This window comes from Marmota marmota, unplaced genomic scaffold (assembly GCF_001458135.2).
Source record: "Marmota marmota marmota unplaced genomic scaffold, marMar, whole genome shotgun sequence".
Classification (NCBI taxonomy): Eukaryota; Metazoa; Chordata; class Mammalia; order Rodentia; family Sciuridae; genus Marmota; species Marmota marmota.
The window spans coordinates 2,711,545-2,735,143 of NW_025999944.1; the positions used below are offsets into that span (position 1 = coordinate 2,711,545).

Below are 23,599 nucleotides of genomic sequence, written 5' to 3' on the forward strand. Positions count from 1 at the left end.
AGGCACCTATCTGGCACACAGCTGACTCAATAACATGAACTTGTTATCATAGCACTATAACTCATGCCTCAAAGAAGCCCACTTAACACACATTTTTTTCTTGAAGGCACATGAAGATGGCATGTTAAGAACAGGGGAATGTAAGTAGAAAGATGGAAATCCAAATAAAGAACTAAAAATAAAATGTTAAGAGATCCAAAATACTGTAACAAATGAAGAATACATTTCATGGGATTATGAGTAGTGGATAGGGTTGAGGGAAAAAAAAAATCTTTGAGCCAAAGAATATATCAACAGAAACATCAAAAACTGAAAAGAAAGAAAGAAAGAAAGAAAGAAAGAAAATCCAAAGACTGTGAAACAACTACAAAAGATGTACTTATGTGCACTGTGAGAATAGAGAAAAGAACAGGGGAAATATTTGAACAATAATAAAATAATTTCTCCAAATTAATGTCAGACATTGAACTACAGATCCAGGAAGCTCAGAGAACACTAAACAGGACAAATTCTCCAAAACCTACATGTAGGCTTGCCACTTTCAACCTACAGAAAATTGAATTTAATGAAAATGTCCTGAAAGAAGCCAGAGGGGAAAAACACTACCTACCAAGGAACAAGAATTATATCTAACTTCTCTTTAGAAACCATGCAATCAAGTATAGAGTGGAGCAAAATATTTAAAAACCATCAACTTAGAATCCTGTTTTGCATGACATCATCCTTCAAAAGGATAAAAGTGGGGCTGGGGATATAGCTCAGTTGGTAGAGTGCTTGCCTCACATGCACAAGGCCTGGGTTAAATCCCCAACACCACAGGTGGGGAAAAAGGGGGTAAAAGAGAAGTAAAGACTTCCTCAAACAAAAATTGAGGGAATTCATTGCTAATTGATCTGTTTCACAAGACATATTCTAACGCAACTACTAAATAAAGTAAAAAAAAAGAAGTACAACTGATATAGTAAGAAAGAAGAAATGATGAAATTGCATAAAAAGATCAATTAAAACCATAAAAGGCAGAAAAGGAATGGAAAACAAAAATAGGAGCAAAGAATAAGGGCAATAAAATCAGTGTTTAGAGGAAAAATTTAAGCATTGAAAAGAAGGGAAAAAAAATCTGTTTCCACCTTAGGAAATGAGATAAAGAGCACATTAAATTCAAAGTAAGCATAGGAACAGAAATAACTAAAATTAGAGCAGAAATCAATGAAATTCCAACAGGAAATCAATAGAGAAAACAAACAAAACTGAAAGCTGGCTCTTTGAGAAGATCAATCAAATAAATCAACATCTAGCTAGAGTAACTGATGGGAAAAGAGGAGGGCAGAAACGACTATCAGAATGAAAGAGGGGGCATCACTAACAGATCCTGTAGACATTGAAAGTATAAGGGAATTCTCCATGCGCTGTGGTTTGGATACGGCTTGAATGTGCCACAAGTTTCCACTGTGACTGGAGGCTAGGTCTGGGGAGTGGAACTGGGAAGTGGCAGAACCTTAAAGAGGTGGGGCCTTGTGGAAGTTAAGGTCATTGGGGTGTGCCCTTGGATGGTAGTTCTCCCAGGAGGAATATCAGAATGAGCAAACCTGACCCCATCTGGTTCCAGATGTTCCCACACATACTCCTGCCATTGCTCTCTACACCACGAGGTGATGCAACCAAGGATGGCCTTATAATGAGCCAGTGTTCTGCCACTGCCTCTAGATCCTGTCGCTATACAAACTAAGACATTTGTGTATGTGTATCCACATTTATATGCACACACATAAATATATATGTAACTACTACATATATATAAATTTGAAAATCTGCAGGATCATACTGATAATTCCAATGCTAAATTAGCACCTCAGGGATCTTTTCAGTCTTCCACTTTTAATGTTCAGAAATCCCTTCAGATAGTGAGAAAGAAGTCTCTCATTATCTTCAGCACATTTACTGATATGATAAATCAAGTAACTTATCTGTTCAATGTAACCAATCTTCCAAGACCTCCAGCTTCATCTCTGCACTTTTGCTTTACCTCTGGCTGTGTCAGAAGCCAGGAACACAGTGTCAGCCACCTCTGTGGCACTGCTTCCACAGGCAATGGGAAGGCAAGAGAAAATGGACTTGACAAATATATATATATTTATATTTTTTTTCCTTTTTTATTTATATATGACAGCAGAATGCATTACAATTCTTATTACACAGAGCACAATTTTTCATATCTCTGGTTGTATACAAAGTCAAATATATTTTAACAACAAACTAGTGTTTTTTAAAAAGACATTAGGGCTGGGATGTAGCTCACTGGTAGAGCACTTGCTTAGCATGTATGAGACCCTGGGTTTGATTCCCAGTATCACATTAATAAATGGCACAAAAAAATTCAAGATAAGTAAACTCTCTTTATAAGAGAGTGTTGGTACCCAGCAGACTGCTACATAACTTGTGGGACAGTACAAAATGAGAATACATGGCCCCTGATTAATTCCAAGATGGTGATGGTACAGCATTAAGCCAAGTGCAAGACCCACAAAACTGCACAGGGCACATGTTCTTGAGGCTGGCCCTGATGACCATAGAGGACCTGGTGACAGAGGGATTTACAATGATGCTGACAGTTCATTTATGTCCTTAAATTTATGCTTGTCACTACAAAAATGAAAAATGTCTTTAATGGTCTTTGGCAGTGACATGCCTAGAGTATACCAGATGGAAGTTTTCCTTATTAAGAACAGAAATGTGGCAATTGCCATTTTAGTGAAAAAGTCTTTTTTCATTGAAACCAAGGGAAAACAATTCTACATAGGCTGAGCATCTTCTACATGCAAAATACCACGTGAAGCAATCCAGACCATATACTCAGACACTGTTACAATCATCCAGGAATTCAAACCCAATGCGAGATTACTCACCATTTGAAATTACTATACCCATCTAGGTAGGAGTTAAAATTAGTTTTGGGTTTCTCGATTTAATTCAATCTAGTTTTGCTTTCTTGGCTTTGAGAGATTACATATGAGAATATTCTTTTTCTAATCCTATGGGTAACATCTCCAGCTTGGAGGTGCTGATATTTGCAATTTGCTTATCACAAACCCTTCAAAGTGATGTCTAGAGCTGTTTTTGTCTGAAGTTTCTCACTTTTCTGGCATGTTTTGGTTGCAAATTGGTATTCCTATTCTAATGCCTCACAGTGATTTAAATATCATATCAAGGCAGACAGCTGTCGAACAGCCTGTGGGTAGCAGCAGTTTAATGTGGCTCTATCATGTGCCTGGACGAATTTTTACACTTAATCACTGAATGCACCCTTGGGAGCTAGAATATAGAATCTCCTATAAGGATGCTGCTTCATAAAAATACCCAGAAAGATGTCATTGACTCACTTGTCACGAAATTAAAAAGTGAGAGGAAGGAGAGACAGGCATGCTGTGGAAAATAACCAATTAAAAGCATCAAGTAATCTATTAGAAAATACAGTAAACAAATGAGAGAAATAACATTACATTCTCACTTGATCATCTTCCTGTCCTTGGTTCCTTTAGACACTGCCTGAAAAACAATTCCCCTCCCCAGTCAGAAGGACCTGACTCTGCTGATCTCAGCCTCCACCACTCCTCTGCATGTTAGCTTTCAGTGTCCATTAACTCTTTCCTTGTTATTAGTATTTCAAAATTCACCCTCCAGATCTTGGTACAAGTTTCTTTCTAGGTGTTCAGACACAACAAATTCTCACTATGTCCAAGTGCAAATTTTAAAAAATTTGAAATGAAATAGAAGGTTTTTAAACAGATATGACACTGTTTCACTAGAACACAGACATCCAATTGTTCTTAAGTGCTAATAGTACTATATAAATGTGGATGTGGCCTTTTGATTTCCCAGTTTCCAGGTGAGAGGAGAGAATTCAAAATGAGGGGCAGCATTATGAACTTTTATGAGCTATCTCCATAAAAAACACCATTTTTATGATCCAAACTCTACGACTGGCAAATTCAATAGAATCAACTGGTAGAAGAAGCAATACAACTTTTACAAGGTAAAAAAAAGTTAATCCTTGCTCATACTAGGAAAATACATTAACACCATTAATTAAATAAAATTAAAAATATAGGGATCCGTTGTAGAGGATGTGATAAAACCATTAACTATTTACTCTAAATTGGTATAAACTCTTTGGAAAATCTTACCAATTTTGTCAATACACATAGCAAAAATTCATATTTACTTATACTTTGCTTGTATTAGAAAATCATTATTATTTTTTTAAGAGAGAGGGAGAGAGAGAGGGGAGAGAGGGAGAGATAGAGACAGACAGACAGACAGGCAGAGGGGATTTTTTTTTAATACTTATTTTTCAGTTTTCGGCGGACACAACATCTTTATTTTCTTTTAGGTGGTGCTGAGGATCGAACCCAGCGCCCCACGCATGCCAAGCGAGCGTGTTACCGCTTGAGCCACATCCCCAGCCGCAGAAAATTATTTAAAAAGAAAAAAGATGCTTAGATCCTTCCCCAGTAGGAATTCTCATAGATGATAGTATTGTAAGTACAGCAGTAAAAAGTTGCATGCACATAAATTTTAGTGGAAGCTAGGATAATAACTTTTGCAAAAGTAAAGAAACAGATATTGAGGGGGAAAAAAAAAACCTAACTAAACCCTCTAGCTTCATTTGCTCTTAATGGACTTTAAAAAAATCTCTACTTCTGGAGGCCACATAGCTGGAGGGTGCATTATTAGTCTCCCACTAGCTCTACTCTCTCTCTCACCTCTGATGGGTGGATTAAGATGACTAACAGTTGCCTAGGTTACTCTTTGGGATCCTGAAAACCGCTTTTGAGGAAAACACTGACTCTTCACTTGGGCCTCCAGGTTTTCCACGGGTGACTAAAAGGGAGGGAAAGGTGTGGATCTTGGCCTCCATGTTGAGTCTGTTTCCTTTATTGCCTTAACTTTTGTCTACTCAGGACTGCACATAGACACATTGATCATTTAAGATGTGTCATGTCCAAAACTATAATATATGGTTAACTAGACCTAGATTTGCCTGGTCTTCCCTGGTCCCCTTGAGACCAAAGACACCTATACTATCATGAGCAGAAACACCAGACCACAAAAGGAACAACAAGAGCCAAGTTCCTGGGGGATCTTCACTTGCTCCCAGTAAATACATGAGTACCCCTTCCCTTTACTGGCCTGTCCCTCTCCTTCCTTATTCTTATCCTCCGTTGTAGCCCCTCAACCCCGTGGAATTGAGAAGATGATTTGTGAGCAAAGCTCCCTCTTCTCCATTCTCTGGCCACTGAATAAAGGAATAAAGCCTTTCTTTCTCCCTAACATTGTCTCTCAAATGGGCATTAGTTTTGCTATCGGATCAGTCTCTGAACCTGGGTTAGGTAACAAAACCCAGAAGAAACCTAAATGTCTAACAATGGGAATATTTACTGGATGAGAAAAATGTAAATGACAGACTATTATGCTGTCTTTAAAATTATAACCATGAAAATTATTCTAAATCTTTTTTTGCATTTCAGAATATTTTAATTGATAAAAACTGTACATATACATGGGGTACAATGTAATGTTTTGATACATGCATACATCATGAAAAGATCAAATCAGGGTAATTTAGCATATCCACCCCCTCAAACATTTATTATTTCTTTGTGATGAAAACATTCAAAACCTCTCTTCCTATAATCTTAAAATAGTTTTTTTAAAAACTATTATTTCCCACTGTGCAATAAAACACCAGAACTTATTCCTCCTAATTTTGTACCAATTTCTTTCTATTCCTTGCCCCCAGACTCCCCAGATTCTGGAAGCCACTGTTCTATTCTGTGTTTCTGTAATGTTAGCTATTTTAGATCTCAAAAATGAGGGATATCATGCAGTATCTGCCTTTCTGTACCTGGTTTATATCACTTAACATATCTTTAATAAGAACTAGAATGCAAAAACACAAATAGCATATTTGCCAGCATATAAAATGTACTGCCATGTAATAAGATGCATCCTAATCATACAAGAAAATTTTTGGAAAAATAACATGAGCTTGTCGTTAACACATATATTGAAGTAGTTTTTTAGAATAAATATATAAATATATATATATTTATCCATATGACCAGAAGGGAGGAAGAAAATATAAATTCTGGATATTAGTAGTATATTATAAACTGTTGGAAATAAAGTATAAGAGGACACGATTAAATAAGAAATGTATGGAGGTCACCTGACAGTAGTACACAGCAGAAACACTTGGCTCTAGGCATTCACTAGTAAATGAGATCTTCAGGCTACCTTGGCACTGCACAAGCCTAGTCTAAATTTTCAGTGATTACTGAGCAAAAAGCAAGTCAGAGTATAAGTTAAACGTGAATCATTTTTTAATGTAGTGTAGTCATCCCTCATTTTCTGTGAGGGACTGGTTTCAGGATTCCCCATAGATAGTCCAATTTGCAGATGCTCAAGTCCCTCATATCAAATGCTGTGATATACAGATGTATAACCTCATGTAGACTTTGAATCATCTCCAGATGGTTCTGATGCCTAATATAATGTCTATGTAGATAGCTGTTATTCAGTATCATTTGGGGAAAATGTCAAGAAAAAAATTCTATACGTGTTCATTACAGATAATTGTTTCCCCATATGAAAGGCCAACTATATATACAAAGTAAATTATATATATATATCTCAGAATATAATAAATATGAATTCCTAGATAGCACCTTTAACAGTTCAGCAATATCCAATGCAAAACATCAAATAATATATTTGAAGGAATTCTTCTCATGCTGCCAAAAAGCAAATGCTCTATTGAATAACAGTCTACAGTAAACTACACTAAAAAAAAAAAAACAACCCAATGAATTCTAATGTAAACTTGTGTAACAATAAATATAAGTTATATTAAGAGCATCAAAAATATAAAAAATAAATTGGACAGCACTATAAAGATTTTTTTGTCTTTGTACTAAACATTCTAGCAAAGGGTCACCTTTAAAGTTAAGTCGCTGGTCAGCCCAAAGTGTGAAAATCCAACCCTCACAGCTGGACTGCAGGACTGGCCAGCACACTTGCTGTTAGTCATCACTCTCTTCAAACCAGACCCGCCCAGGACATTACTAACTTCACACTTTTAAAAAGACTTCACACTACCTCTTGCTGCACCACCCTCCTTCAGGTACACCACCTCCTTCAGCTCACCCCTGTATCTGTGGATCAACCTCACGTCTGGGTACACCTGGCAGCACCTCCCTCAGATGTTTTAGCTGAGATCTGCTGCCTTTGTTCCTCTGAATCCTTGTTTTCTCAATCATGGGTGGGCCAGGATAATGACTCTAGTAATATTTCACAGTGTCTGTAAAAATAAGCTTTTATGTCTCTGTTACTCTTGACTTGCTGGTTGTAGCAGTGAGAAATTTCAAGCTGAAAACTTTAGAGGGAAAGAGCACACTCTCTCCTGTGATCCACGCCAGCCACACTGGGAAAGACTGGTTCTCTGGATGTCTATTCTGTGAAAGCTGCTGTCACGAAGTGTTCTCACTCTTCTCTGGTAATACACGTCAGTTAAACATCAATGACCTTTTTCTTTTGTCTCTACTAATGCTATTTATTGCATCTTTGTTTCCTTCTTCGGAAACAACTTTTTTGAAAAAGAAAATTTCAAAGTCACAGAAAAAAATGCAAGTAACTATTTTCCTGAACTATTTGAAAGTAAGTGGTGAATGACATGTACCAACACTCTCAGAATACTTTAAGCATTTCCTACAAGGATATTCTATTACAAAGCGACAAAACAACCATCTCAATCAGGACATTAACATTGATTCTTCCCTACTGTCTAAATCTTTGACTCCATTTGAGTTTCTTCAGGATTTCAAAAAAGTTCTTTACAGCAAAAGCACCCAGTTCAGAAGACTGTATTGTATTGCTGTATTGTAACTGTCAAGTTTCTTTAGTCTCCAAAATGGAACCAAATGCCCTGATTGTAATACTTTCAAAATGACAGGCCAGTTATTTTTTAGAATATTCCTCCATTTGGGTTGTCAGTGCTGCCTCCTGATTAAATGCAGGGATGGACTTCTGACTGAAGAACACAGAGGTGACACTGTGTTCTCCACCTGTCCTAGCAGGTGGCACATGACTGTGCTTTACACAATTTCTGATAATGTTCACTGTGATCAGCTGTCAAGTTATTCTTTCCACTTTGTTTTTAATATATTGTGTGTACACTCAATTCTCATCAGGTTAGTAGGCAGAAAGTAATTGGTAGGTAATTATGTTCTTCAAAGTTACCACCAACACCAAAGAAGAAAACCCTGAGTCACTGATGCTATGGAAAATAGAGCGTTGGATTCCTGTGAGCCTTTGGCCACAATATGTCTGTCATTCGTTAATACATAATCTTGCTCTATGTCTTTCAAGGCACTTTATTTAAATGTATACTGTGACTGAATATCATATATTGTGGCTTTATATTTACTGAACTCATGGCCAGCAGCTCTGGACCAAGTTTTCCTCTCCATAAGGCAGAGCACCGTCTTTCTGCATTCAGGAGCAATAGACAGGACTTTAACTCTGTTTGGGGGCTGTTTTAAAGAGCAAATCCCTAATAAACTGGACGAAATTTTTAAAAATGTAGCACTAAGTAAAACTATAAAAGGAACACCAGATCACAGTGTGAGAACTAGAAAAGGAAGACAGAGCATTGCCTTGTTTGACCTTGGCTGAGAACATGTTTGGGGGTGACTCAATTTTTTCACTGCTCTTCATGTCTGAGAATAATTTGTGGCCAAAGAACTGCAAGTATTGATTTTGAGTCACAGATTTTATCACCAAGTAGGCAAATATGCAAATATGGAATCTGCTTATACTTAAGATTGACTGTTGATATTATGTTCTTGATTCACACTTAGAAATCATTGATTTCATTAGGTACATCACTATGGACTCGTGAATTCTTATTTTATTTAGTTGGTTGTAATCTGTTAATATCAATGCTTATTTTGCTGTTCAAATTTGGCCAATGGGAGCCCTCAAGTTGGCTTCCTCATCACTCTTTGAACACTTCTTTACTTCCTGGCGTAAAAGGTTCTAGGTTCATCTTGTACTTTCCTTGCCCAAGGGCTGCAATCAGCCATTTCTCCAAGGAGCTCTAGCTCCTTTTAACTGAGCAGGATATTTATAAACCAAGATCTGGAAACTGGCATGCTCACTGCTGTAAACCCACCTTGGACACACACTGTATTTATTGTTATTTGTTACATTTGTATCTACTTATATGTTGAGAACCATGAGTTCACACCTGTAGCTTCTTTCCAAAATCACAACATTCACTTGAATTTTCTTCTTTTTCACATGTGTAACTGCTTTCTCAGATAAAAAAATTGAACATCTATCTAGGCTGGGTGTGGTAGTGCACTCCTGTAATCCCAATAGCTTGGGAGGCCGAGGCAGGAGGATTGTGAGTTCAAAGCCAGCTTCAGCAATTTAGCAAGGTGCTAAGAAATTCAGTGAGACCCTGTCTCTAAATAAAATACAAAATAGGGCTGGGGATATGGCTAGGTGGTGCCCCTTGAGTTCAATCACTGGTATCCGCCCCTACCCCCCTCAAAAAATTGAGCACCTATCATCCTTAATATATCTACTCATTTGATCAACTCCCCTAAGTAACCAATCTTTTGTGGCTATCCCCTCTTCTTTGTACTGCTCTCCCCACCAGAGACATCCCCCATACCCTGCTCCACTATGACATTGTACCGACTGGCTCTCTGGGGAGTGAAAGCCCCGTGCACCATACACACTCCATTAGCTTGCTCCACGCCACTGCCTGCTCTGCTTGAGGCACCACACCCCCCCCTCAAAGATCCCCCCAACATGTGGACACCTACGTTGCTTGGGCCCATCTAATGTCTTTCTTACTGAATTTTTTCAGAAGGGCTAAAAAGAAAGGAAAAGACAATATAGGTGATCTTAATAGCCAACTTTTCTATGTACTATCTCCTGAATATTTTCCTGTTATATTTCTAAAAATAAGAGATCACACAGGCAATTTAGAACCTAGAATTAGGCTACTGATTTACAAATTTTGAGAAATCAATATGCTGTACCAAAAGTACAGTGTAAATATACTTTGACCCATTAAGAGAATCCATTATTTTATTTGTACTCTTAATAATTTTCCTTAAGTAGCTGATAACTTTTCTTTCCTTAAGTAGCCTGTTCTTAGCTTTCACAGTTCCACATTACCCATGACATGATTTGGTGCTCAGGGGCTGGCTGTGCTCCCATTTACCTGTCACCTTTGGCCTTAAACGTATTATAGGGGAACATGGGCAGTTTTTGGCAGGGTGGGGGGAATGTATCATAATGACTAAAAAAGTTCAGGAATCACTTTGTTAGGTACACAGGTAACTTTACAGTGTCAAAACTTTTTTCAATGTTATAATCCTAGTTTTTAAACAATTATTAAAGGTATACAACTGTAAATGGTTTACTTTTTCTCTCCTCGGAAGAAACAAATCATCTTACTTTCTTCCTGCCATCAAGAATTGCCATCTGTTCTCCACGTACACATGAACTATCTATACAGAACGACACAGCTTCCTTTTCTTGAGGCTCCAGACATGGCTACGCTCCTTCTCGCATTCCCGTTACATCATCCACACTAAAGCAGTCCTGCCAGAGGAAACCTGCACGCCGACCATAAGCTCCTTAGATGCAAATACCACGCCTACTGGCCTTCATGACACCATCTCCGGGCTCATGAACAAATGGATAGATGAATAAATAGGTACCAACAGTGGCTGGGCATGTTGTGCTTTGGCTTCCCTTCCTCTCTACTTACACAGAGCATTCCAGATATTTCAATTAAAAAAATCACCCTCAATATGAAATCAGACTATTTCTATTAGAAATTATTAAGATAGTCACCAATTATTTTGGGAATAAAAGACAACACCCTACCTCTGCACTCGGTACACTCGAGTCCATGGAGGCACAAGGGCTAGGATTCGAGCCACCAGTTCAATCAGGTCACTAGGAGAATAACTCTTGTATCTTCCCGATTTCCAAAGCTCGTATAGCCCAGTTCCACGAATGACCAGGGTAGGGTAGAGCTTCAAACCATCAGGACGAAAAGCAGGGTTCTCAAAAAACTCCTGTGAATACAGAACACAACTGATTCTTCCATTTCTTATACAAGCATCACCCAGGGTGCAGTCTCAATCCTGGACCAGCTTCTCGCACACTCCAGCAGGCCCCGAGGCTGCTCTTCATTTCTGTACATGGACAGGACAGGAACTCATTGTTCCCTCAGCCCCCCTGGAGCAGAACACATGTGTGCTGGACCAGGGGTCTACTCATCCATCCACATCTATGGCTGCCATCTAATCTCAGGCCCTTTACCTTTGCAAAGGCAATTCCCTCTGACTGCAAAGTTCACCGTTCTTTTCATCCAGCTAACTTCATGTCTCAGCCTGGCGGCTACTCATCAGAGGCCTTCCTGACCTTCAAACACTAGCTGCCCCACTTAAAAAAAATAATAATAATGAACTCTGTTTGTATTATGTCTTTTGTAACAGCATCATCCTGGCAATTTATTTCATGTCTTTTACTTCCAGACTAGAGCCTTCTTTAATAATGCAATATATTTAATTATTTAAACTTTAAAAAAGTTTTCACAAAAACAAAGGATACAACAAAAAAGGAAAAAAAGGGAAGAAACAAAATTGTGACAAAGGCCATCTGGCTTATAAAAACCTACCATGTTTGTTACACAGCCCTTTATAGAAAAGTTGGCTGATCTCTAGATTAACTATTTCATCCTGTTTTTCAGGCCAGTTAGCATCATCCTTAATTTGGGCTGCACACTGTTCATTTGTTTTCTGGACACTGAGTAATACATCTAATTCATCTGCTTTTGACATGGTCATGTTTTATACTACAACGTCCCCACTGGCTGCCTTATTTCTTTACTTGGATGCAGCAAGAAACATGAGGCATTCTCCTTGACATGACTTTGCTCTAATCTTGATTTTGCATGTTTTTAAAAAATCTTTTGTAACATTATTCTTGCAAAACATTCCATTGTTTAATTTGCTTTTAAAAGAAATGCAAGTAGAATTTTTGATATTTCTCATTGATTTGACACTCAAAAATATTCTATTCTTTATGCACCACATGGTCTTACAGATATTCTTCTGTAATTTTCTCTATAACATATATTTTAAAGATTCATTAGGTGTTTAATATATAGTCTAGCCACCTAAAAACAGCACATAAGAAAGCAATCTCCACTTAGACAGAATCCACCTTTGAACATCAGGCTTCAGAAAACTACTTCAGGTTCCTGGAGACATGTAAACTGATAACACTCCTTTTGTAAAAATGAAGACAGATTCAATTGATTCTGGGATTTTGGTTAAACATAGAAAATGTTAAACATATAAAATGTGTTTCTCTCCCTCCAAAACCATAATAAAATAACACCAAAGATCTTAAAGATGTATAAAGTTACAAGAATAAAGAGAGCAAAGGAGACAAGAGTGGGGAAAAATGATGGCAGCATATTTGTTGAAAACGGAATATGAATGGAAAACTCTAAACGGCTTTGCAAGTGAAGAAAACTACTAAGGAGATACTAGTGAAAGGCTACTCAGTCACACGAGAGTCCCAGAAAGGCTTAAAGATCAGAAGTACCAGGAACTGAGCAGGATGAAAGGAAGACATGGAAATAGAAAAGGGGCACCGGATCAGAGTCTGCAGAGAGGGATTTATCCCTTACTCCTGTACAGGCAGAAGAGAAGGTTCATTCCCTGGAGAGTTAGAGAGCCTCTGTACTCCAACATTCCAGGCCCAAAGAAAGGCCTGGGTGAGTGCCAAGGCTGACAATGGGAGGGAAGCCAACATATTTACTGGTGAAGCCTCTTCCCTGCTCTGTGGATGCCAGCAGCCAATTTCCTGTGACTTATCCATACCACCCACCAGTCAATTAAGAACTGGAAAGTTCATCTCTGGATTTATCAAATGGTCCTACATAAGGGTTCCAGATACTGACATTAGGAATCGGAGTTTTATTCAGCCATAAAAAAAGAATGAAACCATGCCATTTGTTGGAAAATGGATGGAAGTAGAGACCATAATGTTAAGTGAAATAAGTCAAAACTCAGAAGGCCAGGGTTGTATGATTTTGTTTACATGGGGAAGCTAGAGAGGAAAAGGAAAAGAAAGGTGGGAGTGGATTTCATGAAAATCAAAGAGAGATCAGTAAAGGAAAGGGACCAGAAGGTGAGGGGTGGAAAGGGAGGGGGGAAGTGCTGAGGAGTGATACTGGCCATACCATATTATTATATTGTGTGCATGTGTGTATATGTAACAACAAATCCCATCCTATGTACAATCATAATGTACCAATAAAAATAAGGGAAAAAATCTGAGTTACTGGAAAATATAATCAGCTGTTATTATAACATATAGCTATAATCACTGTACTTACCATTATCTAAGAATGTGAAAAAAATAATTTCTGGGGTTCTACTACACAGTAGGGAGACCAAAGATAATGATAGTATATTATATAGTCCACAAAAGCTAGAAGAAAGGATTTTGAATATTTTTACCACAAAGAAATGATAAATATTTGAGGAGACACATAATATTTACCCTGATTTGGACATAAAACAATGTATACTTATACTGAAACATGACATGTTATCTTAGAAATAAATGCAATTTTTAGGTGTCAATTTTTTTTAAAATGTGAATTTACAAGAAACTGTTGCAAATGAATATGATTACACTCTTAGTGATACAGAACTGACCTACACAATAAGGTGTGAGACATAAGCCACTTCTTAACTAACACATGCAGCTTAACTACATCTTAGTGGGCTGGGCAGTGGTTGGATGGACCCATACCAGGCAAAGTGATTCATCCTCTGCAGAGATAAAATGTTGCAGACTTGTGCAATTACACAAGCAGACGCTTGACTTAGCAACCCTTCCTGTGGAACAAAACACATTAAAGGAAATACATCTGTGGTTGTTAATAAGGAATTCTGGGCAAATGTGACAAAGCAGGGGAAAAACATTTTTTTAAAATGCAAAAGTCAGGGGCTGGGGTTGTGGCTCAGTGGCAGAGTGCTCGCCTAGCATATGTGAGGCCCTGGGTTCAATCCTCAGCACCATATAAAATAAATAAAACAAAGGTATTGTGTCCTTGTACAACTAAAAAATTTTTTTTAAAAAGGCAAAAATCAGTGCCTATTAGGTCAGGATAAGTTGTGAATTTCAAATAGGCCAAACAAGATTTTCTAAGCAAAAAACCCACAGTTTTGAAACTTTTCATGTAGTCTTTCTATTGGGTTTTCACAGAAAAATATACAAATCATAAGTGCACATCTTGACAATTTTTACAAAGCTTATAACTAGCACCTAGTCACTCAATTCAAGAAAAAGAACATCAACATATTTTAATAATTAACATATGTTAATTTAATGGACAAAAGTGCCACTTAAACTTACAATCTTAAATTGTATTTTTGGATTGTATTTACTAATTACATGTCTTTCATGTTTATATATAGAAAATAAACACAAGAGGATTATCTGGGGAAAAAGGAAGTCCTACTGAAAATGATGCAAAACTGTTAGAAACCTCTGAAAAGCAACTGAGTAATACAGTGAGATTCTTAAAATGTTCGTACCTTCATTAGATAATTGTACTCCAATGAATTTATCATAAAGAAATAAACCTAGCCGGGCACAGTAGTGCACGCTTGTAATCCCAGCAGCTCGGGAGGCTGAGACAGGAGGATCATGAGTTTAAAGCCAGCCTCAGCCAAAGTGAGGCACTAAACAACTCAGTGAGACCCTATCTCTAAATAAAATACAAAACAGGGCTGGGATGTGGCTCAGTGGTCAAGTGCCTCTAAGTTCAATCCCTGAAACAAAAGAAATAAACCTAAATGCTATAAAAAGTTATAAAGTTGTTTATCTGCACAGTTATTCATAATATCGAAAACTGGTAATGTCCTAAATTTTGAGAGCTTTGGAAGTAGTGAAGCAAAGCATGACAGATTACATTAACAGACATTTAATATGTAAACATCTTAACAGAAATCAGGATGCAACTGGATAAATTCTTCTTACAACGTTAAATGAAAAAGCTATGAAAGAATTACCATCTCTACACAACTAAGCATAAGGGTGCAGGTGTCATATGTGCATAAACAACCTCAGCCCTAAGAAAGCCTAAGCATTAAAAGATCCTGGGAAGAACATACAAAACAGAGTGTGTCTGGGCTCTGGGGACTTCTCTTTTGTGTTTCTACTGTTCTATGGTGAGGAGGAGGTGCTGCCTCATTACACAAAGAGGGTATGAGGAGCACGCAGACGCATCCTGCATTGGCCTGGGCGAAGGGTACACTTACTGTAAACTGCTCAATGTCTCTTTCTAGTCCCACGTTTGGCAGATCAGGCATCATATGAGCCACAACTTTGAATCCGGAATCTTTGGCCAGGTGGAACGACTCACATACTGCCTTCACAGTGTGGCCCCTGAGGGAAGAAAATTTACTACCTGTTACACAAATAAACGGACATCAAAGTTTACAGGGGAGCACAGGAAAACAATATATAAGCTCAAGAATCACATGATTGAGGACACAGAATCTTTTTATAAAGCCATTTTCTTTACATCCCTATCTCTGAAGGGGTCTAGAAATAAATCATTTTACTTCTGAGATATTTCTCAAAAATTTCTTTATGCACCTATTCAAAGTTCTGGAAGTAAATACTAGACTAACAAGAATTAACATATAATAAAGCTATCTGACTTAGTATCATCGATCAAAACAAGCTTACTAATGTAAATACCTATATTAAAACAAGAACAATGAGCTCAGAACCATGCAGAAGCTGCAGCTTGCTAAACATCCCTTCCTTTAAGACTTGTGAAATTATTGGTAGAGAGAGGAAAAGTGAAACCTACAATACAAAATAGATTTAACTGATCTGTTTGGAGAGTCCTTAAAGAAAAAATAGAAGAGAGAATGGTCTAGGACAAGGTGGAATCATTTGGGCCCACGTGGGTGAATCCTCTTAGCATCTGAGTACCATACCCACAAAGGAAGTGTGCCTCAGTAACCATTAGGGGGCAACTGAAGACTGAAGCCTGCCAATCCCTTCTACCCCAGGACATTCCCACTCACCACACAAAGACCCTAGAAGCCTGAACTCCATTTCACACCCTCTGGATACTCCCATCTATTTCCATGGCTTCAATTTCTCATCTCCTTTTGTTAATGACTTCCAAAGTTCTCTGACAAAGTTAGACCTCTCTTAAGACTTCTACACCCAAACCCAACACTTCAAAGTTGCACTGTGCAATACGGCAGCCACTAGGTACATGTTGTTTTACAAATTATTTAAATGGATTGAAAGGAAATACTGAAAGGAAAGTTCCTGGGTTGCATTATCCTACTGAAGAGTGCAGATCTAGAACATTTTGATCCATGCAGTATGTTCTGCTGGCTAGCTCTGTTCTAAAGCAAAAACCTTCAACTGTTTGTTCCACAAAAACCTACGATTTAGCATATCCAAAATGAAACTCATCTTCTTTCTGTGCCTCTGTGACTTCCTATTCCCTCCTACTCTCATTTCAAATCAGTCACCAAGCACTGCCCCTCACTTTTTTCCAGGACATCAGTATTTCCTGCTTAAATTACTCCAACAGCCTCCTAAACAGTCTGTCTCCCTTCAGCTTGCTTTTCGCTAATCTACCTCCCATACTGGAACTAAAGTGAGCTTTCTGAAATGCAGACCCGTTCCTATCTTAGCTCACAGCCTGCCTGCTGATTAGGGCCTGGCTCCGGAGGCCATCTCTCAGGGCCCCTCCTAATTAGTCCTCTGCTTGCCATGCAGTTCCATCCTCAGGAGTCTGATGGTATTTTCTTTCTGCCTAAAATAACCTTCCTCTTCTACACGGAACTCCTCTCCTCCCTTTAAGTCCTAGTTTAGATATAATTTTCTTCAGAAAGTGTCCCTGACCTTGGAGAAACTCTCTTTGCCTCTCCACAGAGACTTCTCTAGCACAGCCTGGGAAGAGGGCAGTTCTTCAATAGTTTTTCTCTTCAGTTCAATGATGCATTTCTAGGGGAAGAGAACTTTATTGGACTCTACCAACTCTTAAGTCTTTCTTTTTTTTTACACTTTCTAATTCATACCCATTGTCTCAAACTTTTTTCTACTTCCCTAACAAATGAAATCATTTTCACAAAAACTAATGTTTTAAACGTCATCCAACTGCCTTCTTATCTAAACCCTTTTCTTTCTGCCAATTTTGCTGGCTTTCTCTCCTGCTACAGACCTACTGCTACTACTGACCTTGCATCCCATGTCCTGCTCCTCCACAGGAAAGGGCAGGGAGTGGTACCAGCATGTGTATAGGCTACTGGAAGAGGGTCCCCAGAGAAAGAATGAAAACAAAGGGAAGAGAGGATGGACTAAAGGGCGTGGACAGAAGGAAAGACTTGGAAAGGAGGAACCCAAACTTCTTTCTGAGCTAGCCAGAGAGAAGAGAGGACTAGTATGCATGCAGAGAGAACCAGTGGGAGAGGAAGGCTTGTGAAAGATCATTTGGCCGCCTTACCTGTTGGTATCCCTGGCCACATCTTCATAGACACTCTGCACCCCAATCTCCAGCCTTGTGCAGCCATAGGTCAACATGTCACTTAGATGCCGCTTCATGCAATAATCTGGTCTAGTCTCAATAGTAATTCCAATACACTTTGTGAGGCTTCTCTCAGAATACCTGTAGAGCAAATGTAAAAACAACAAACCTGCTGCAGCTTTGGGTCATTTACTCCCACTCAGAGGACTGCCTTCTCTCAGTTCTATCAGTGTGAGACAATGGTTAAGAACATGGACTTGAGCCAGACTGCCTAGGTTCAAATCCTGGCCCTGCTATTCCTAACTACACAAATGGAATGCTATTAACCTCTCTGTGCTTTGGATCTTTATCTACAAAGTGCAGATAATAACGGAACCTGCACCTCACAGGACTGACATAAGTGACTAGCGCATCGTAATGTTATCTTCATTATCATTACTCTCCTCGTGCAGCATGCTGCAACAATCATCTCCTGGAAAACAGTGGTTTCAACTATGAAAACCTATTTTTCAATTCCTAGCAACCATTTTTCACATAAGTTAAAACCATCTGCGTTATTTATTTCCCATTCTGTATTTTAGAGTCATCTTGAGGAAACAAAAGGGAAAAGGGAGTTATGTGCAATGATCATAGCAATAATTTAGATTAAATGTCTTCTATATACACAGAAGTCTTTTTACCAAGTCTGTTTAATCTTAGCAATAACTTATAAAATTGGTAAACATTTTTAGTACTCATTAAAATTAGGCAACAGATTAGTATACCACTTTAGATTTAAGTTTTTTGAGTTAACAACTTTTGTGCTGGCACACAGAAGTCAGATCACTAGCTCAGTGGGTAGGTGAGGTGAGGGACAGGAGCTCACTTGGACCGAGGCCACCATCAGTATGGAGTCTCCCACTAACTCTCTGTGGCGTGCCCTGTCATCTCCATTCTACAGACAGACACTGAAGTTCAAAGAGAATAAACAGCTTGTCCAACCAAGGGTCTAGAGCTAATAAAATCCACACCAGGATCTGAAGCTGGGCCACCTCCTTTAAAAATCCTTGCCACGTGTCCCTTAACACATTGTTCAGACAATGCAGCTGGGGATGCAGACCTTTCTTCCCCAACATCTCTGACCTCCTTCCTCTCAGTGCCCACTGTTACAACTTTCTCAATTCTTTGAAGAGGGTGAGAGAGACTTTCTTTTTTTTTAATTTTATTTATTCATTCATTTATTTATTTTTGCCTTTATTTTCCTTCTTTCTAAAGAAGTTTGTAGCTCTTTGTGGAAAAAGTAAAAATCACAAAATTTCCCCAATTTTATAACTACTCAGGCTCATTTCTTCATCTTAATTGTTAGTAAAAACGAACTTATTTGAATATGAATAATAATTATTAAGACAGTTAAGAATCAGTGAATTGGAAGACTAACTCTAAAGTCTTTCATTTTAGACATTCAAACTCTTTGGCTTTTTATTTCTGTGTTATATAAGGTTTTACTCAGAGGCAACATGTCAAAAGGTAAATAATGAGTAGAGTTATTAAAAGATGAATTACTAGTCAAAAATGGGCTCACGTCTTATCAAATCTTGCCTAAGACAGGACACTTAGGCGTTGACTTCTCTGAAACAAGAGAATGAGAAAGTTCCATGCCTCCCAAACAGGCAGGTACCACGACATCAGTAAGGAGGAGTACACAGTGCCACAGGATAAATGAAACGCACCTTCCTCCAGCAGCAATTACTGGGCTTGAGGGAAACTTTTTGAAAAAAATCAAAATAAATATGTACATATCATGGAGAAAGCAAACTACATGATGCTTGACGAAAACAGAGGGCAGAAAACTCTAAATGAGTATATTTTTTAAAGTAAATGAGAAATGTCATAAAATAGGCATTCTGAAATTATATCATAACCTCCCCTATTAACTGATATTTTTTAAAAAGCCTGCAGTATTTCTTATTTTCTTAAGTGATGCCCTTAAGTTAGCGAGCCAGGTGGCACAATACTAGTTTGTACCACTGGGACAAACTAGAGGGTAGGCAATTACACCAGCGGGAATTTGTCTAGAAGAAAGGGGAAACTTCCCAGCTAATCTTCCTGTTGCACAGGTCACCAAAGGCCCAGGAGAGGACACGTGGGGAAAGCTGCTGCAGGGATGATAAGGTCTCTTCACAAGTCAGAACACAGAACAGGCAGAAGCAAACCTCATTCTCAAATATTTAACACCATTTCAAAAATATCTTTACTCTGGGGAGGACATTATCTCCTGCAGGAAGCAGAAATGGAGGCAGAAACAAATAATTAAAGTTGCTAAAAGTCAAAATTTTAGGTTTCTTTTCAGAAGTGTATTTTCATCTAAAAAGCAACTAAGTAGAAATTCTTATCAAATCTGAACAACAAAAGTAATGCTTTATATAGTCTAATAATTCATTAATTCTGCCAATTCCTCTATTTTCCCTAGGCCATAGACTTCTTAGGTTCTTGGGCATACAGGAAATATATTAACTTCTAAGAGATGAAGCCAGGACTTTACCTTCGTTAGTCATAATCTACAAACTTTTCAGTATCTATAGTCCCAAAGGACTTGTACTGGGGTGTTCTGATTCCAATTTCACTGTTCTTTCTGTGATACCACATGGTCATTTTAATACACCTCCTACTGATGTGGGGTTATGCTGAATCCTATGCTATTTTTTTTTTTTTTGTATGCCACAGGAGTGATGGTGACTATAACAATGCTTATGTTCTCTGGCAAGCATAACTTAAGTCAATAACTAATGGTAACAGAATTTTTGAATAAATAGAAGGTAGGAAGTAGGGGTGGAGAGAAATAGGACAATAACCTGGGAATTTAAAAGCAAACAAGACCATGTTATCCAGTCTTCAAAACACAGATTAAATACATCTTTCCTATCATGCCGTTTTCCTAGAACCCAGGGTAAGAACTCTGTGCTTCCACTCCCAAAGCTCCCTGTCATACTACAATAGCTTGCCTTGTTATTTATTTGTAAACATGTCTTTCTCTCCACCTAGACAGGAAGCTCCTAATGGGCTTGAAGTCTAAAGAATGAATACCCAAATTAGGTGAAACTGGGGACAGAGGAGGTCTCTCCTCACTCCCACAGCAGCCTCTCTCAATCTTTCCTTTTATCCACCCTTAGAAAGGGACCCTCCCTAGGTCAGTGATACTGCAAACTAAAAATACACTAGTTTTTAATTCCAGAAATGCTTGAAAAATCTAGCTGCAGGGATAAGACACAGAGAAAACTCTAAAAACCACTACAAAACAAAAAGCCAGAGTGGTGGAAATATAAATAGATATAGATGACTTCTTGGGAAGAGGGCTTCTATTTCTGGAAAGAGGCAAGCGGCCTGTAAAAGTAGCATCTATTATCACTTACTGTCTCCTGCACTAAAGGCCTCAAGCAGGGCACTGTTGGGAGACAGCACACTGCTTTTAAAATCCCTTTATCTTCTGGAAACCTCCTTTAGATTCTTTACAAGAAGGCTGTGGCATCAAAGAGAACCTCTCATTACTACCAATCTGCTGCAGTTCTTTCAAAACTTGGTCATTTCTGCTACTGGATGTGCCTTAGTCTAGGACTACCTGAAAGCTTAAGGAGCTCTAGGCCCAGGGTCCCAAAAGGCCAACAGGATGTTACCTACACCGACAACCCAAGCCCTCAAACTTAACTGCTCAAAGCAAACTGCGAAGTAAATAAATGGCACACAGAAGAAATATTTACCTTCTTTAGTCATAATCTACAAACTTTTCAGCATCTACAGTCCCAAAGTGAGTCAGTAGAATTTATAACTTCTGTGCAGAGCCAAAGTTGTCTGGATTGCAAAAAACACTTGTTTTTGTTATAATCCCTCAGTTGTAGCAAATTCCTTTTTTTGCTATGATTATATCTGGAAAATTCCTCAATAAACTGTGGTGTTCCACCCAATGCTGCATTAGTGATATATGTAATTTAAGAACTGGGTATTTGATATGTTCAAGGAATTTAAGAATAACTCCCCACCCCTATTTTTTTGAGATATTGGTCAATTGGTCTTGCCCTACACAAGGTGAGGAAAAGAGGAACAGAATCTTGGTTTTTAAATGAGTATTACCTATGAAAAACCAACCTGACAACACCGTAGCTTAGAGTCTAAACTCATTATGCCTTACCCATGCTAGTCAACAAGGCTTATTATACAAAAACATCCCATGACATTTTTTATTCTCTTTCTACAGGACACACACACCACTTTATAGTCCCAATCAACATGCTGATTAGAAAAGAAAAAACATCAGATGTTACATTCTTTATTATAACCACCTTGAAATTTGAAGATTATACACATAAAAGCATTACAGAAAAGTTGTCATTGTTAGAAAGTAACTGCTAAATGAAAAACAACTTGTAAACACATCTTTTAGATAAAAATTCTCATTTCAACAGAAATGTCTGAATCACAGATGTCAGAGACAGAATAATATCAGAGACAATTTAGTCCCACCTCATTTTTATGGATGAAGAAATACAGAGCAAATAAGTGATTTATACCAGGTAATAATGATAAGTAATAACAGAAATAAGCATGGCCAGGTGTAGTGATGGGCACTATAATCCCAGCTACTTAGAAGTCTGAGGCAGGAGGATGGCTTGAGCCCAGGAGTTTGAGACCAGCCTGGGCAACATAGTGAGACTCCATCTCAAGGGGGAAAAAAAAAAAAAATCTAAAAACTTGAGTCTCCTAATTCTTTTTTTTTTAATTTTTTCTTTTTATAGTTGTATATGGACAGAACACCTTTATTTTGTTTATTTTTACGTGGTGCTGAGGATGGAACTCAGTGCCTCACACATGCTAGGCAAGCGCTCTACCACTGAGCCACAACCCTGGCCCTCCTAATTCTTAATAAAAAGCTCTTTCCATTGCATTCAATTAACATTCACTAAGTGTCTTCTATTCTTAAGACATAAGAGATCCTCTCTCTTAAGAAGACAGACCCTATTAAAGGATATTGGAAAAAATACATGATATGGAATTAGACAATAATGGTATTCATTAAAACATTATTCTTCCTACTGAAAACCAAAGTAAGAGTAAAATTAAACTAGTAGATATAAATTCAACCATCAATATAAACTGATTTATCAATAATTACATCAACTGTTAACAGACTAACCATTCCAATAAAAAGACAACATCAAAATTTTGGACAAAATCCCCCACAAGACCCAAGTACTACAGACTACAGTCTGTAAGAAACCCATTGTCAGTATAAAGGTACATGTGTGTGGAAAGTAAATGAACAGAACAAGATAACACAGGACAACAGAAAGCACACAAGACTACAATGGCTGAATTAATATAAAATAAAGAAAACTTCAAGTCTAGGGTTACAAAAGGACATTTCGAAATTATAAAGTGTTAACTTTTATCCATAAATTAGAAACTCATAACAGTAATGTGTATTTACCTAATAACAAGCCTTCAAAATACATGAAGTAAAAACTAAAATAACTAAAAGGAGAAATAAACAATTCTTGAATCAGGGTTGGAGATTTTGAAATCCCTCTTTCTTAGCAATTGATAAAACTAGACAAGAGTAAAAAAAATAAGACAAAATCCCAAAGACCAGGACAATCTGCTACCACCCAACATTCCCCAAAGGCCCAAGTGAGAGGTCTGCTCCCCAGCTTGGCCCTGTTTGAAGCACGGCCCAGTGGAAGGCCTTCAGGTCACGGAGGGCTGCTCTCCAAGAACACTGTGGGATTGAGGACCTTTCTTCCTCTTTCTCTCTCTCTTTTTTTTTTTTTTTAGTTATAGTTGGACACAATACCTTTATTTTATTTTATGTGGTGCCAGGGATTGAGCCCAGTGCCTCATGCATGCTAGGCAAGTGCTCTACCACTGAGCCATAACCCTGGCCCCTTCTTCCTATCTTTT

At 38.1% G+C, this 23,599-nt stretch overlaps 1 protein-coding gene across 2 annotated transcripts in view; it reads right to left on the reverse strand.

Moving 5' to 3' along the window:
• Elp3 (elongator acetyltransferase complex subunit 3) overlaps nt 1–23,599 on the reverse strand; it is a 78,143-nt gene that overhangs the window by 30,610 nt on the left and 23,934 nt on the right. For both annotated transcript variants that reach the window (XM_015499433.2, XM_048801516.1), the window contains exons 8-10: nt 17,651–17,812; nt 15,432–15,558; nt 10,966–11,159 (exon numbers count right to left, since the gene is read on the reverse strand). In XM_015499433.2, coding sequence (XP_015354919.1) covers nt 10,966–11,159; nt 15,432–15,558; nt 17,651–17,812 — 483 coding nt within the window. The remainder of the gene's footprint in view (nt 1–10,965; nt 11,160–15,431; nt 15,559–17,650; nt 17,813–23,599) is intronic.